Below are 14318 nucleotides of genomic sequence, written 5' to 3' on the forward strand. Positions count from 1 at the left end.
ACACTTGGAGTATTGTCAACAGTTTTGGGCCCCGTATCTCAGAAAGGAAGTGTTGTCATTGGAGAGAGTCCAAAGGTGGTTTATGAGGATGAATCCGAGAATAAAGGGGTTAACATATGAGCAGCGTTTGGCAGCTTTGTGCCTGTACTCAGTGGAATTTAGAAGAATGTTTGGGGATCTCACTGAAACCTACTGAATGTTGAAAGGACTAGATAGGGTGGATGCGGAGAGGATGCGTGGATATGGCGAGGGTATCCAAAACTAGAGGACACAGCCTCAAAACTGAGAGACGATCTTTTAGAACAGAGGTAAGAGGGATTTTTTTTTAAGCCAGAGTAGCGAATCTATGGAATGCTCTGCCACAGACTGCAGCAAAGGCCAAGTCTGTGAGTATATTTACAGCGGGAAGTTGATCATTTCCTGATTGGTCAGGGCATCAAAGGATATGGCCAGAAGGCAGGTGTATGGGGTTGACTGGGATCCGGGATCAGCCATGATGGAATGGCGGAGCAGACTCGATGGGCTGAATGGCCTAATTCTGCTCCTGTCTGGTGATCTTATGAAGATATGAGGAGTGTTTGATGGCTCTAAGGTCTGTACACGCTGGAGTTTAGAAGAATGTTAGGAGATCTTATCGAAACCTATCGAACATTGAAAGGTCAGGGTGGACCTGCAGAGGATGTTTCCTGCAACGGGGGAGTCTAGGACCAGAGGAAAACAGCCTCAGAATAGAGGGGCATCCCTTTAGAACAGAGATGAGGAGGAATCCCTTTAGCCAGAGGGTGGTGAATCTGTGGAATTCATTGCCACAGACGACTGTGGAGGCTCAAGTCACTGGGTATATTTAAAGCAGAAGTTGATAGGTTCTTGATGAGTCAGGGTATCAAAGGTTACAGGGAGAAGGCAGGAGAATGGGGTTAAGAGGGTTTAATAAATCAGCCATGATAGAATGACGGAGCAGACTCCTTAAGGTCCAATAGTAAAGTGGTTACACAGTATGCAGGCTACTGCAGGCAAGAGGTGGGAAAGAAACATTCAAGATCTTGGGCTGTTTGAATTTAAATGAAAAACTCAGAGTTGATCTGACATGGAAATAGGCAACAGGAGCAGAACCCTTCACTCTGAGGTTCCTAGTGGGGGAGAGGGAGGAGGAGGAAGTGGTGAATTTTCACCCCCCCCCCCACCTGTTCAGTGTTAACACTGGCAGCTCAGGTACTCACGAGTCCTTCTGCTTGCGTAAGTGCTCGAACACCATCAGTCCGCGCGAGTTCATGCTCAGCAGCAGCTCGTTGCCGGTCATGATGTCCATCCTGAAGGGTTTGGAAGTGACGATCAGCTTGTACAGGTTGTTGTTGAAGCCCAGCTCCAGGTTGCTCTCGTCCTTGCCAAGAACCGTTAGTCTGCAAACCCAAACCCGAGCAAGGCAAGAGTTAGAGTCGTACAACACGAGGGCACTGAAAACAGGCCCATCCACCCACCCTCCATACCCCCCACCCCATCCATGTACCTATCCAAACTTCTCTTAAATGTCGTAATCGAACCCACATCCACCACTTTCACTGGCAGCCCGTTCCACCCTCTCACCACCCTCTGAGTGAATAAGTCCCCCCTCAGGTTCCCTTCAAATATTTCACCTTTCACCCTTGACCTATGACCTTAGTTCCAAGTCTCACCCAGCCTCAGTGGATAAGGCCTGCTTGTATTTACACATCATTTTGTACACCCCTATCAAATCTCCCCTCATTCTCCTGCGCTCCAGGAAATAAAGCCCTAACCTGTTCAACCTTTCCCTGTAACTCAGGTCAAGTCCCGGCAACATCCTGGTAAATTTTCTCTGTACTCTTTCAACCTTATTTACATCTTTCCTGTTCACAATACCCCAAATTAGGCCTCACCAACTTCGACATAACATTCCAACTCCTCGACTCAGTACGCTGATTGATGAAGGCCAATATGCCAAAAGCTTTTTTTTTTTTAACGGTCCTAGCTACACTTTCAGGAAATTGCTGATCTGTTATAGCTGGGCAACGATCTGTTTGGGGACGATAGGCCCTTGATTAGTCAGGGTGAAAGAGGTTACAGGGAGAAGGTAGGAGTGGGGCTGAGAGGGAAAATAAATCAGCCATGATCTGATGGTGGTGCAGACCTGACGGCCGATGGCCTAATTCTGCTCCTATGCCTGATGACAGTTAACAGCAGCAATGAGAAACAAGTTCTGCAAAGGATAGAAGGATTCGGTAACAGGACAGGTCCTTTGCCCATGATGTTCCACAAGTCCTTTCACCTATCAATCTCGCCCTTCCCTCCCACATACACCTCCATTCTGCTTTTATCCACTTGCTTATCAAACAGTCTCTTAAATGTCCCGAACGCATCTGCCTCTGCCATTGCCCCTGGCAGTGCGTTCAAGATCCAGGGTTACTTATCACGTAAATATCGAAACAGGCAGCGAAATTCGTCTTTTGTGGCAACAACAGAGCCCAGGATGTGCCGGGGGCAGCCTGCAAGAGTCACCACACATTGCGGCGTCCACACAGCATGTGCACTGTGATCAGCAGAACATCACACACACCCACCACTCCGACATCCCCACTGTCACACACACACCACTCCGACACCCCCACTGTCACACACACCCACCACTCTGGCAACCCCACTCCGACATCCCCACTGTCACACACACACCACTCCGACATCCCCACTGTCACACACACCCACCACTCCGACATCCTCACTGTCACACACACACCACTCCGACATCCTCACTGTCACACACACACCACTCCGACATCCCCACTGTCACACACACCCACCACTCCGACATCCCCACTGTCACACACACACACACACACCACTCCGACACCCCCACTGTCACACACACACTACTCCGACATCCCCACTGTCACACACACACCACTCCGACATCCCCACTGTCACACACACCCACCACTCCGACATCCTCACTGTCACACACACACCACTCCGACATCCTCACTGTCACACACACACCACTCCGACATCCCCACTGTCACACACACCCACCACTCCGACATCCCCACTGTCACACACACACACACACACCACTCCGACACCCCCACTGTCACACACACACTACTCCGACATCCCCACTGTCACACACACACCACTCCGGCATCCCCACTGTCACACACACACTACTCTGTTTAGAAACCGTACTTCTGGCATCCCCACTGAACTTTTCTCCAAACATCTTAAACATTATGCCCTCTCATCTTAGCCATTTCCACCGTTTCACACAATCACCTCTCATCCTCCATCACTCAAAATAGAAAAACCCCAGCTCACCGAACCTACCCCCAAAGGACGCCCAAACTAACCAACAAAGGATGTCCAACGCCACTTCCCCAAAAAGGACGCCCAACATACCCCCCAAAGGACACCCATCCTGCCCCTCCAGGATGCCCATCCCGCCCACCCACCAAAGGACCCCCATCCCTCCCATCCCCTCTTGATTAGTCAGAATGTCAAAGGATACGGACAGAAGGCAGGAGAATGGGTTTGAGAGAGATAATAAATCAGCCATGATGGAATGACAGAGCAGATTCAATGGGCCGAATGGCCTAATTCTGCACCTATGTCTTGTGGGTTAAAGGACGTGCAACCCATCCCCACAAGATGTTTGATAAATCCTTTCATAGCAATGTGCTGGGCAAAACAGACTCCGAATCTAACCCATGCAGTCGTGAACAATATTAACCACCACTTTCATTTCCCAAAAGCGATCCTAATCGCCTCACAGCACAATTTAAGAGGCATTAACTATCACAACTATGGATTTATATAGTATTGTGCAAAAGTCTTAGGCACATGTTCAAAAAAAAGATCTGTAATGTGAAGATGCTTTCAAAATAATCAAATGAAAAGTTTCTAAATATCGAAAAATTTACTATATATAGCAGTAAGCAGTTAAATAAACCTAAATCAAATCATTATTTGGTGTGACCACCTTTTGCCTTTAAAACTGCATCAAATCTCTTTGGTACACTGTCAAAGTTCAAAGTAAATCCTATTATCAGAGTACATATATGTCCCCACATACAACCCTGAGATTCATTTTCCTGTGGGCATACTCAGCAAATCTATGGAATGGTAACTACCACAGGATCAGTGAAAGATCAACTGGAGTGCAGAAGATAACAAACTGTGCAAATGCAAATATAAATAAATAGCAATAGATAACGAGGACATGAGATAAAGAGTCCTTAAAGTGGGATCATTGGTTGTGAGAACATCTCAATGGATGGGCAAGTGAGTGCCGTTATCCCCTTTTGGTTCGAGCCTGATGGTTGATGAACTGCTCTTGAACCTGGTGGTGAGAGTCCCGGGGCTCTTGTACCTTCTACCTGTTGGCAGTAGCAGGAAAAGAGCATGGGCTGGGTGGTGCGGATAACTGATTAGGAATCCTACTTTCCTACAACAGCGTTTCAGGCAGACGTGCTCGATGGTTGCGAAGGCTTTACACGCGATGTACAGGGCCTAATCCGCTACCTTTGGGAGGACTTTCCTACAATTTTTTCTTATAAAACTTCCCTGTTGTGCAGTTTTTAAGAAAATCGGCCTGAAGGTTGTTCCAGGCATCTTGGAGAACTTGCCACAGTTCTACAGACTTTGGCTGCCTCTCTTGCTTCTGTCTGTCCAGGTAATCCCAGTCTTGACGATGTTGAGACCAGAGTTCTGGAGGCCAAACCACCTGAGTCCATATTTTAAAAAATCTAGGATGCCCGGGTCTTTTGCAGAGTATTGCATACGAACAGAGGATTTAAAGAAAAAAGCAGAGATTAACAATATATAAGACTTACGGTACAGTAGGTGGATCTTGTATTAATACATCTTGGACCTCGTATCTGGGTTTCAATGGGATCAGCTCATTAATTTTAATCCTGGTCATGTTGCCTTGTAGACCGTACACTTCAAGTAATAGAGGAACCTGCAAAAGTGCATAGACACACACACAACTGATATCTGTGTTGAACACCCGTACGGTGGCACTGTAAGGTGCAGTCAGGTGTGACTGGAAGTAATACCCACCCCTTCCCCAGCTCTTGCCCCTTGCTCGACAGGGCACCGCTCCACGTGCAGAAGTTAAGCACGATAACACCGCTCGTCCCCAGCGCTATTTTTAATCAATTATTCACCCTCTATCCCCTGACCTGAAGGCTTTGCCCAAGTGGATACCTAGAGGAGCAAATAACAAGAGATGGCAAACCATCCCGAAAAGACGACAGGGTGTTTAGAAAGGCATTGGTGCGTGGGCCGTCGTTAGATAGGGGACTGCATTCAATAGCGGCTCTATAATAAACCACACCCGGAGTATTGTGTTCAGTTCCGGTCGCCTCACTATAGGATGGATGAGGAAGTTTAGGAAGGGAGTGCAGAGCAGATTTACCAGGATGCAGGTGAGATTGGAGAACATGTCTTTCAAGTATAGGTTAAGTGAGTTAGGGGTTTTTCTCTTGGGAGCGAAGGAGGGTGAGAGGTACACAAGATAATAGAGATTTTTTCCCAGGGTGGAAACGGCTAATAGGACAAGATAGGATTATAAGATGATTTGAGAACCGTATAGGGGGACGTCAGAGGTAATTTCTTTTTCCTTAAATGGTGGGTGCGCAGAATGCCCTGCCAGCAGTGGTGGCAGAGGAGATACAGTCATCAAAGTCATTCTGTGCCTTGTCAAATGACATGCGCAATCCCGGTCTACTGACCACGAATGAACGTAGCAAATTTTCGCACAGAAGTGGTTTGTCATCACCTTCTTCTGCAGTGTCCTTACAAGATGGGTGACCCCCCAGCTATTTTCAATGCTCTTCGGAGATTGTCTGCCTGCTGTCAGTGGTCACATAACCTGGACTTGTGATCTGCACCGGCTGCTCATACGACCATCCACCACCTGATCTCATGGCTTCTTGTGATCCTGGTCGGGGTGCTAAGCAGTTGCTACACTTTGCCCAAGGGTGACCTGCAGGCTAGTGGAGGGAAGAAGCAGCTTACACCTCCTTTGGAAGAGATGTATATCCACCCCCTTCACCCCAGCTGATACATTAGGGCGTTTAAGAGACTGTTTTAGAGAGGCACATGAATGATAGAAAAATGGGGGGGAAGGGTTAGATTGATTTTAGAGTAGATCAAAATGTCGGCACAATATTGTGGGCAGAAAGGCCTTTTTTTGAAAAATGGTTACTGCTAAAGAGATATGATTGGCTTTATTTGTCACACGTACATGGAGACAAACAGCAAAATGCATCGGTGGTGTCAAATCAAACCAGCAAGGATCGTGCTGGCTGCAGCCTGGAAGTGTTGATAAGTTTATGGTGCCAACATAGCATGCCCACAACTCATGAAGCCGAACCATCTGTCTTTGGAAACTGGAGCACCCAGAGGAAAGTACGCGGTCACCGGGCCAACGCACGAAATCCTTAACAGACAGCGGGCAGAAATCGAACCCCGATCAGCGGTGGTGGGTACTAAAAAGTGAAGGGCCTAACTGAGCCACTCAAAGGGCCTGTGAAATTTGCACAGTTGGTCGCTCCCCCAGGTTAGCTGGGCAATGGCTGTTTTGTTTTTCCCGGAGACAGGCTCCCATTGAAGCAAACGATACAGCAAAAGCATAAAAGGTTAACAAGAGAAAATCTGCAGATGTGTTGCCATAATTAATTTATTTCACCTACCGTAAATTCCGGTGTATAAGCCGAGATATTGGCCCTAAAATTAGGGGGTCGGCTTATACAGAGGGTGCCAACTTTGGAAAAATGAATACACGGAAGACAGTCGTATTTATTGGCTGTTTTTGAGTCAAATACAAAAGAAAATACAAACGCTTATGAAATCTACACAAAAGATCTACAAAACATTCTGTTTCTCAATTTACTTGTACACACTGTTGTTGTGAAATGTTCAGAGCTTGAAACTCTCACACTGGGGATGACAGCAATGTCTGTATTTTCAGCTTTCAATGCTGCTTTTGTCTCACCTGACAAGTGCGCTTTGAACATGTCCCAGACAAGTAGCAACTTTTCCTTCTTGAAACCTTCGGGATGTCGACGCCACACCTCTTTAACCCACTTCGTCCATCCAGCCTGTTCTTGAACGTAAACAACAACCACCCGCGGGAATTTTTCTTTCTTTGGGAATGGTTTCCTCTTAAAAATCACCATCGGTGGTAGTTTGATCCCATCAACCATACACGTTAACACAACAGTAAAATGTTGCTCCTCGTGTCCAGTTGTTTTGACAAGGACTGTTTTCTCCCCCTTCTGATTGACAGTGCGGTTGCCAGCAAAATCAAAGAACATTGGTGTCTCGTCCATGTTACCAATCAGTGAGAGCGGGTAAGAATGTGCCTTTTGATGCTTGATTACAAACGATTGGAAGGCCGTAATCTTATTCTCAAGGTCGCTTGGCAATTTCTGAGCAACCTTTGTTTTTTTTGTCTCAACACAAGATCACGTCTATTCATAAATCAACTTCGCGTAGCTCTGAAATTTTCACTGACCTCACGAAGTTTTTCGGCCCATTTCAAGGCTTGAACTCGAATCATTTCTCTGGTAACTGTGTATCCAGACGATCGCTGGTGATTCACCCACTCTCAAACTTTTTCTTCCAGTTCTGGCCACTGGCATGTTTTCCCGCGGTTTGCACATTTAATCTTTGGCATTTTCCCTCAGCGTGTCCTCTGCTCTCTCACTTGCTTCTCGTTTACACTAAACTTCTTAGCAGCTGCAGAATTATTTGTTCCTTTAGCAAAATCAACAACCTTCAGCTTGAAGCCAGCATCGTATCGCATTTGTTTTAATCTTTTGTACATGGTGGTCACAAACTCAATACTGAGAACACGTACTGATCCCACCATCCTGGGTTATGTTTTAACGAGATTACGATGGGCGTTAAATGGTTTCATGGGGGTTACATTTCAGAGGATTCTTTACCATTGGGAACCTAATCCAAAACTTCCCTCCCTGGTCCAAAACCTCTACAAAAGGGGTCGGCTTATACAAAGGTAACATGAAAAAGTCACTTTTTTAACCTTGAAAATGGGGGGGGGGGGGGTCGGCTTATACTCTGGAATTTACGGTATTAAATAGGAGATACCAGCCCACTGAGTTGCCCCCCAGCACCTCACTGATTTAACGCCTAGTCTAATCTCACAGCAATTTACAATGACCCAATTACCCGGAGGAAATCCACAGGTGCGCGAGAAGGATGCACAAAATTTCTTACAGAAGACGCCGGAACTGAATTCCAAACTCCGTCACCTCGCACTAACTATAATGCTATCGTGGCACCAATGCTACGTGTTCCCCCCCCCACACCCCCAGTCTTACAAATCCCAGAATCTTGACGTGGCTTGCTTTATCCACGCTCTGCATAAGCACTCACCTTACTGACTTCATTAATTATCTGCAGCTTGATGTTTTTCTCAGACACCTCCAAGGAGTTGAGCAGCGCTCGATAGGGAGAATTTTCTGGCTTAATGTTCCTCTGCCGCCTGGAAAGGATGGAAAAGAAAGGCCTCATTATCGAGCACCAGAAACTGTCAGGTATCTCAACCCATTTTGGTCTCTGTCTCTACAACAAGATGCATCAATTTACGTATTTATGTACTTTTTTTTATTTGGGGTGTCCGGGGTGTCCAGGTAGAGGGCTCGTCGTGTCCATTCCAAGGCCGCTCACTCACCTTCGGACCCCACCGCACACTCGACTCTCACCTGTGGCTCCAAGTAGCTGTTTGCATGCAACAGCAGCCACACCCCAGTACACCGCTTCGACAAGTGGGCTAAACCGGGCGAGGGTAGCCGGCGGGCCTCGTACCCCGGTGAGACAGGGACGTGCCCGTGCTAGCAGGCGAAGTCAGCTCCGTGCGGACTGGGCGGATGAGATTCCCAGTGAAATCCAACGGCCAGGAAGACTGTTCTGCAACGTTCCATGGAGAGTGAAGGGCACGACAAGGCACAGAAAACGTCACGGGCATCCACTGCAACCAAGGAAGACCCCAGTTTGTAACGACTACTCGTACCACTGGTTGAGAGGGTGGATGGCAGATGGAGTTCAATCCAGATAAGTGTGAGGTGGTTCATTCTGGTAGGTCAAATATGATTGCAGAATATAGCATTAATAGTAAGACTCTTGGCAGTGTGGAGGATCAAAGGGATCTTAGGGTCCTAGGACATAGGACACTCAAAGCTGCTACACGAGTTGACTGTGTGGTTAAGAAGGCATACAGGGCATTGGCCTTCATCAACTGTGGGGTTGAGTTTAGGAGCCGAGAGGTATTGTTGCAGCTATACAGGACCCTGGTCAGACCCCACTTGGAGTACTGTGCTCAATTCCGGTCCCTTCACTACAGGGAGGACATGGAAACCATAGAAAGGGTGCAGAGGAGATTTGCAAGGATGTTGCCTGGATTGGGGAGCATGCCTTATGAGAATAGGTTGAGTGAACTCGGCCTTTTCTCCTTGGAGCAACAGAGGATGAGAGATGACCTGATAAGAGGTGTACAAGATAATGAGAAGCATTGATTGTGTGGATAGTCAGAAGCTTTTTCCCAAATGGCTCGCATGAGAGGACATAGTTTTAAGGTGCTTGGAAATAGGTACACAGGAGATGTCAGGGTTAAGTTTTTTTTTTGCGCAGAGAGTGGTGAGTGCGTGGAACGGGCTACCGGCGGCGGCGGTGGAGGCGGAAATGTTAGGGTCTTTTAAGAGACTCTTGGATAGGTACATGGAGCTTAGAAAAATAGAGGGCTAGGGGTAAGCCTAGGTAGTTCTAAGGTAAGGGCGTGTTCAGCACAGATTTGTGGGCCGAAGGGCCTGTATTGTGCTGTAGGTTTTCTATGTTTTTATGTATGTACTTTGATAATAAATTTACTTTGAGGTTGGTATTAACAAGAAGAGGGGAGGAAATCAGTACGGTACAGTACGAGTGGTATGTAGCATAGCAGTTAGTGTAACACTACTATGGAGCCAGCCACCCAGGTTCAACCCCACCACTGTCCATAAGGAGGGTGTACATTTTCTCTCCCTGACTCTGCAGGCTTCCTCCGGGTGCTCTGGGCTCCTCCCACATCCCAGAGTCGTACTGGTTCGGAGGCTGATCAGTCACGTGTGTAGTGTGAGGTCGCTGGGCCAGAAGGCCCTGTTACCCTGCTGTATCTCTGACATAACATAAAGGAAGAAATCTAGCAAGTAACTCCAGAATCCAATGGCCAGGCAGAAGGTGGGAATGGCTGCAAGAAGTTGAGCAGGGAGTGTGCACGCAGGGAGGAGGATCTTGACGGGCAGACCGTGGAGACGGGGACAGACGGAGTCCCAGGAAGAAACCTTAGAAGGGAAAGAATAATAAAACAAGAGGGGTTGCAATTCAGGTCAGTGAGCACAAGGGTGAGATGGAGGTACGTCTCTACCAAAGGAGGTGTAAGGTGCACCTTCCCTCCACTAGCCTGTAGGTCACCCTTGGGCAAGGTCTAGCACCTGCTTAGCCCCAATCGGAGAAGCCACGGGAGCAGGTATGAGCAGCCAGTGCACATCACAAGTCCTCATTATGTGATCACTGAAGGGTATTGATAATGGTTGGGGGTCACCAGTCTTGCAAAGATATTATCCAGTAGGCGGTGGTGGCAAACCATTTCTGTAGAAAAATTTGCCAAAGAACAATCGTAGAAAGACCAAGCAACACAGATAAAAGTTGCTGGTGAACGCAGCAGGCCAGGCAGCATCTCTAGGAAGAGGTACAGTCGACGTTTCGTGCCGAGACCCTTCGTCAGGACTAACTGAAAGAAGAGCTAGTAAGAGATTTGAAAGTGGGAGGGGGAGGTCCGAAATGATAGGAGAAGACAGGAGGGGGAGGGATGGAGCCAAGAGCTGGACGGTTGATTGGCAAAAGGGATATGAGAGGATAATTGGACGGGAGGCCTAGGGAGAAACAAAGGGGGAGATGGGCAAAGAGTATAGTGAGAGGGACAGAGGGAGAAAAAGGAGAGAGAGAGAAAAAGAATAAATAAATAACGGATGGGGTACGAAGGGGAGGAGGGGCATTAACGGAAGTTGGAGAAGTCAATGTTCATGCCATCAGGTTGGAGGCTACCCAGATGGAATATAAGGCGTTGTTCCTCCAACCTGAGTGTGGCTTCATCAAACCATGATCATGATTAGGACCGGCCACGTCATACAATACGGCATGGAATGAACGAACGAGCACAAGGGTTGAAAGACTAACAATGATCATGGCCAAGATTCAGATGGATAATGGAACTGGTCTGGAGGGTGACAAGGAGCCAAGGGGCAACAGTAGTTGCATTTTGCGCGATGCTGTTACAGCTCAAGGAGTTTGTGTTTGGAGTTCAGCTCCAGCCTTTCCTGTAACAACGTTTGTACATTCGTCCTGTGTGTACACGAGTTTCATCCCATGGTCCAAAGACTGCATTTAGTAGGTTAATTGGTCATTGTAGATAGTCCTGTGATTAGGTCAAGGTTAAATCACTGGGTTGCTGGGTGGTGCGGCTCGCTGGGCCCCGTATATCTAAATGAGGAGTTCCCAACCTGGGGTTCAGGGGCCCCTTGGTTAATCGCAGGGGTCCATGGCTCAAGTTGGGAACCCCTGCTCTGAATAAGTATATGAACAGACAAACTGGAAGCGGGGAAGGGCTGCTGGTAGAGAACGCCAGCCCTTTCAGGACAGGACGGTCACCTACCCAAATTACTCGGCACATGTAGCTGAGACCAGAACCTTGTTTAAATGCACACAAAAAACAGGTGAAGGCCACTTATCCCCATCAAGCCTGCCCCGTCAAATAATGACAGCTAGTATACCCTCCAACACTCAACCCCTCTTCAGGTCACCAAAGCTCTCAGTTCCCCAATTTTTCTAAAATATATCGACAGGTGTCATTAAACACAGCTAAAGATCCAGCCTCAGTCCTCAGAAGAGAATTCCAGAGCTAACCATCCTCGCTCTCTCCATAATTAGGCTATTTGGCCCATCGAATCTGCTTCACCAATCCATCAGGGCTGATTTATTATCCCTCTCAACCCCATTCTCCTACCTTTGACGCCTTGACTAATCAGGAACCTGTCAAACTCCGCTTTACATATACCCAATGACTTGGCCTCAACAGCCATCTGTGGCAACAAATTCCACAGATTCCTACCTTCTGGCTAAAGAAATTCCTCCTCATTTCCATTCTAAAAGGGACTTCCCTCTATACATATTACAAAATAAATAGAAGCATCTCCCTTAAATACAGTATACAAACAACATATACACATTTTTGCACATCCCCATTACTAAGGAAATGGAATGTCCCACCGTGTAGGGCAGGAAAGGCACCGTACAGCCAACACTTTAGGACCCATTATGAGAATATACCAGGGAAGCGCGAACACTCAGCACAACAACAGCAGGATGACAGTGCAATGCTTGTGTGAGAGGGAGTGAATGCATGTAAGGAGTGCGTTTACCGGGCGCTCTACGTCACAGGTACACGGGCCTTTCACTGGGAGATGTGAAAGTTTATCTAGTTACTGCTGTCAAAAATGTGGAGACCGAGCTGCGGAAAGCTTGCATCATTTATTTCATTGGGATAGTGTGGAATAGGCCCTTCGAGCCGCACCACACAGCAACCCCTAATATAAACCTAGGCTAATTATGTGGCAATTTACAATGACCAATTAACCTACCAAACACCGTGTCTTTGGACTGCGAGAGGAAACTGGAATACCTGGAGAGAAACCCATGCATTCCACAGGGAGGACGCACACAGACTCCATTCCACAGGGAGGACGCACACAGACTCCATTCCACAGGGAGGACGCACACAGACTCCATTCCACAGGGAGGACGCACACAGACTCCATTCCACAGGGAGGACGCACACAGACTCCATTCCACAGGGAGGACGCACACAGACTCCATTCCACAGGGAGGACGCACACAGACTCCATTCCACAGGGAGGACGCACACAGACTCCATTCCACAGGGAGGACGCACACAGACTCCATTCCACAGGGAGGACGCACACAGCCTCCATTCCACAGGGAGGACGCACACAGACTCCATTCCACAGGGAGGACGCATACAGACTTCTCGCTGAAAACCCGAGCCACACTAGCGTCACGCTGTTTTGCTACCGCAGCGCCCAAAGAGAACAATAAATAATTCAAGAGAGAAACTCGGTTCCTAGGTGGATTTACTCTGCACTCACCTGCAGAATGAACTTTGTTCACAGGTTTTAAAGTTACTCCTGTCCACAGCTTCTGTCGTAGCAATATAAAGAGTCACCCAAGCCAGGAGTACCCGCCGGAGGCTGAAAGGGAGACAAGTTTAAAAATTAGACCATACAGTGCAAGATGATGACAGTCTTTCCTCTGTTAACTCAGCTGCGGACGGTCTCAAGCCCGGCTGTGAAAGGAGGAGGGTTGGGCACGGAGCCAGAAATCCCAAATCCGTAAAAACCCAGAGCTACAGAAACGCCAACAGAAGCTCCAAAGATCTTATCTCTGGGCTACACCTGGGGACAACTTGAAAGACTGGCCCAGGACAGAGGAGAAACTCTCCAAAGCAACAGACACAAAATGCTGGAGGAATTGAACAAGTCAGGCAGATCTATGTAAAAAAGTAAACAGTCTTACATTTTGGGCCCGTGACCCTTCACTGGGAGTCGACCGTTTACTCCTATCCGTGGATGCGACCTGGCCTGCTGAGTTCCAGGACTCAGGTGTGCTGCTATTACCGGCCTTTGCCCAATTAGGGATGATGGGCTTGAAGAGTGGCTCCCTCTGCACCCCCATCCCATCTCAAATACCCAAGAGTCACATTCCCACAGGGCTTGTGATAAGAGCACAAAATCAAGGGGGAACCTGAAGGGTTAGTACACTTAGAGAAGGCCAACAGAGAGCAGAGACTCTGCTTCAAGTTCCCGAGTGTCGACACCTGTCAGGGTACCATGAGGAGCATTCTGACTGGCTGCATCACAGTCTGGTACGGAGGGGCCACCGCACAGGATTGGAAAAAAGCAGCAGAGGGTTGCAACCTCAGCCAGTTCCATCGTGGGCACTCGCCTCCCCAGCACCGCGGACACCTTCAAAAAGCAATGTGACAAAGAGGCCGCATCCACCGTTAAGGACTCCTGTCACCCAGGGCGTGCCCTCTCCTCATTGCCACCATCAGGGAGGGGGTACGGAAACCTGAAGCCACGCAGGAATAGCTTCTTCCCTCCTCCCTCAGATTTCTGAACAGTCAATGAACCTTGAACAATTCTGCTCTCTTTCTGTAGTACTTATTGGAACCT

General features: G+C 48.0%; 1 protein-coding gene across 3 annotated transcripts in view; it reads right to left on the bottom strand.

Annotated features, from left to right (window-relative positions):
* The window catches only part of LOC140189330 (neutral alpha-glucosidase AB-like), a 97029-nt gene that overhangs the window by 76124 nt on the left and 6587 nt on the right, over positions 1 to 14318 (bottom strand). For all 3 annotated transcript variants that reach the window (XM_072246048.1, XM_072246047.1, XM_072246046.1), the window contains exons 2-5: positions 13233 to 13334; positions 8413 to 8521; positions 4839 to 4966; positions 1221 to 1400 (exon numbers count right to left, since the gene is read on the bottom strand). In XM_072246048.1, coding sequence (XP_072102149.1) covers positions 1221 to 1400; positions 4839 to 4966; positions 8413 to 8521; positions 13233 to 13334 — 519 coding nt within the window. The remainder of the gene's footprint in view (positions 1 to 1220; positions 1401 to 4838; positions 4967 to 8412; positions 8522 to 13232; positions 13335 to 14318) is intronic.

Source organism: Mobula birostris, chromosome 28, assembly GCF_030028105.1.
Source record: "Mobula birostris isolate sMobBir1 chromosome 28, sMobBir1.hap1, whole genome shotgun sequence".
Lineage (NCBI taxonomy): Eukaryota > Metazoa > Chordata > Chondrichthyes > Myliobatiformes > Myliobatidae > Mobula > Mobula birostris.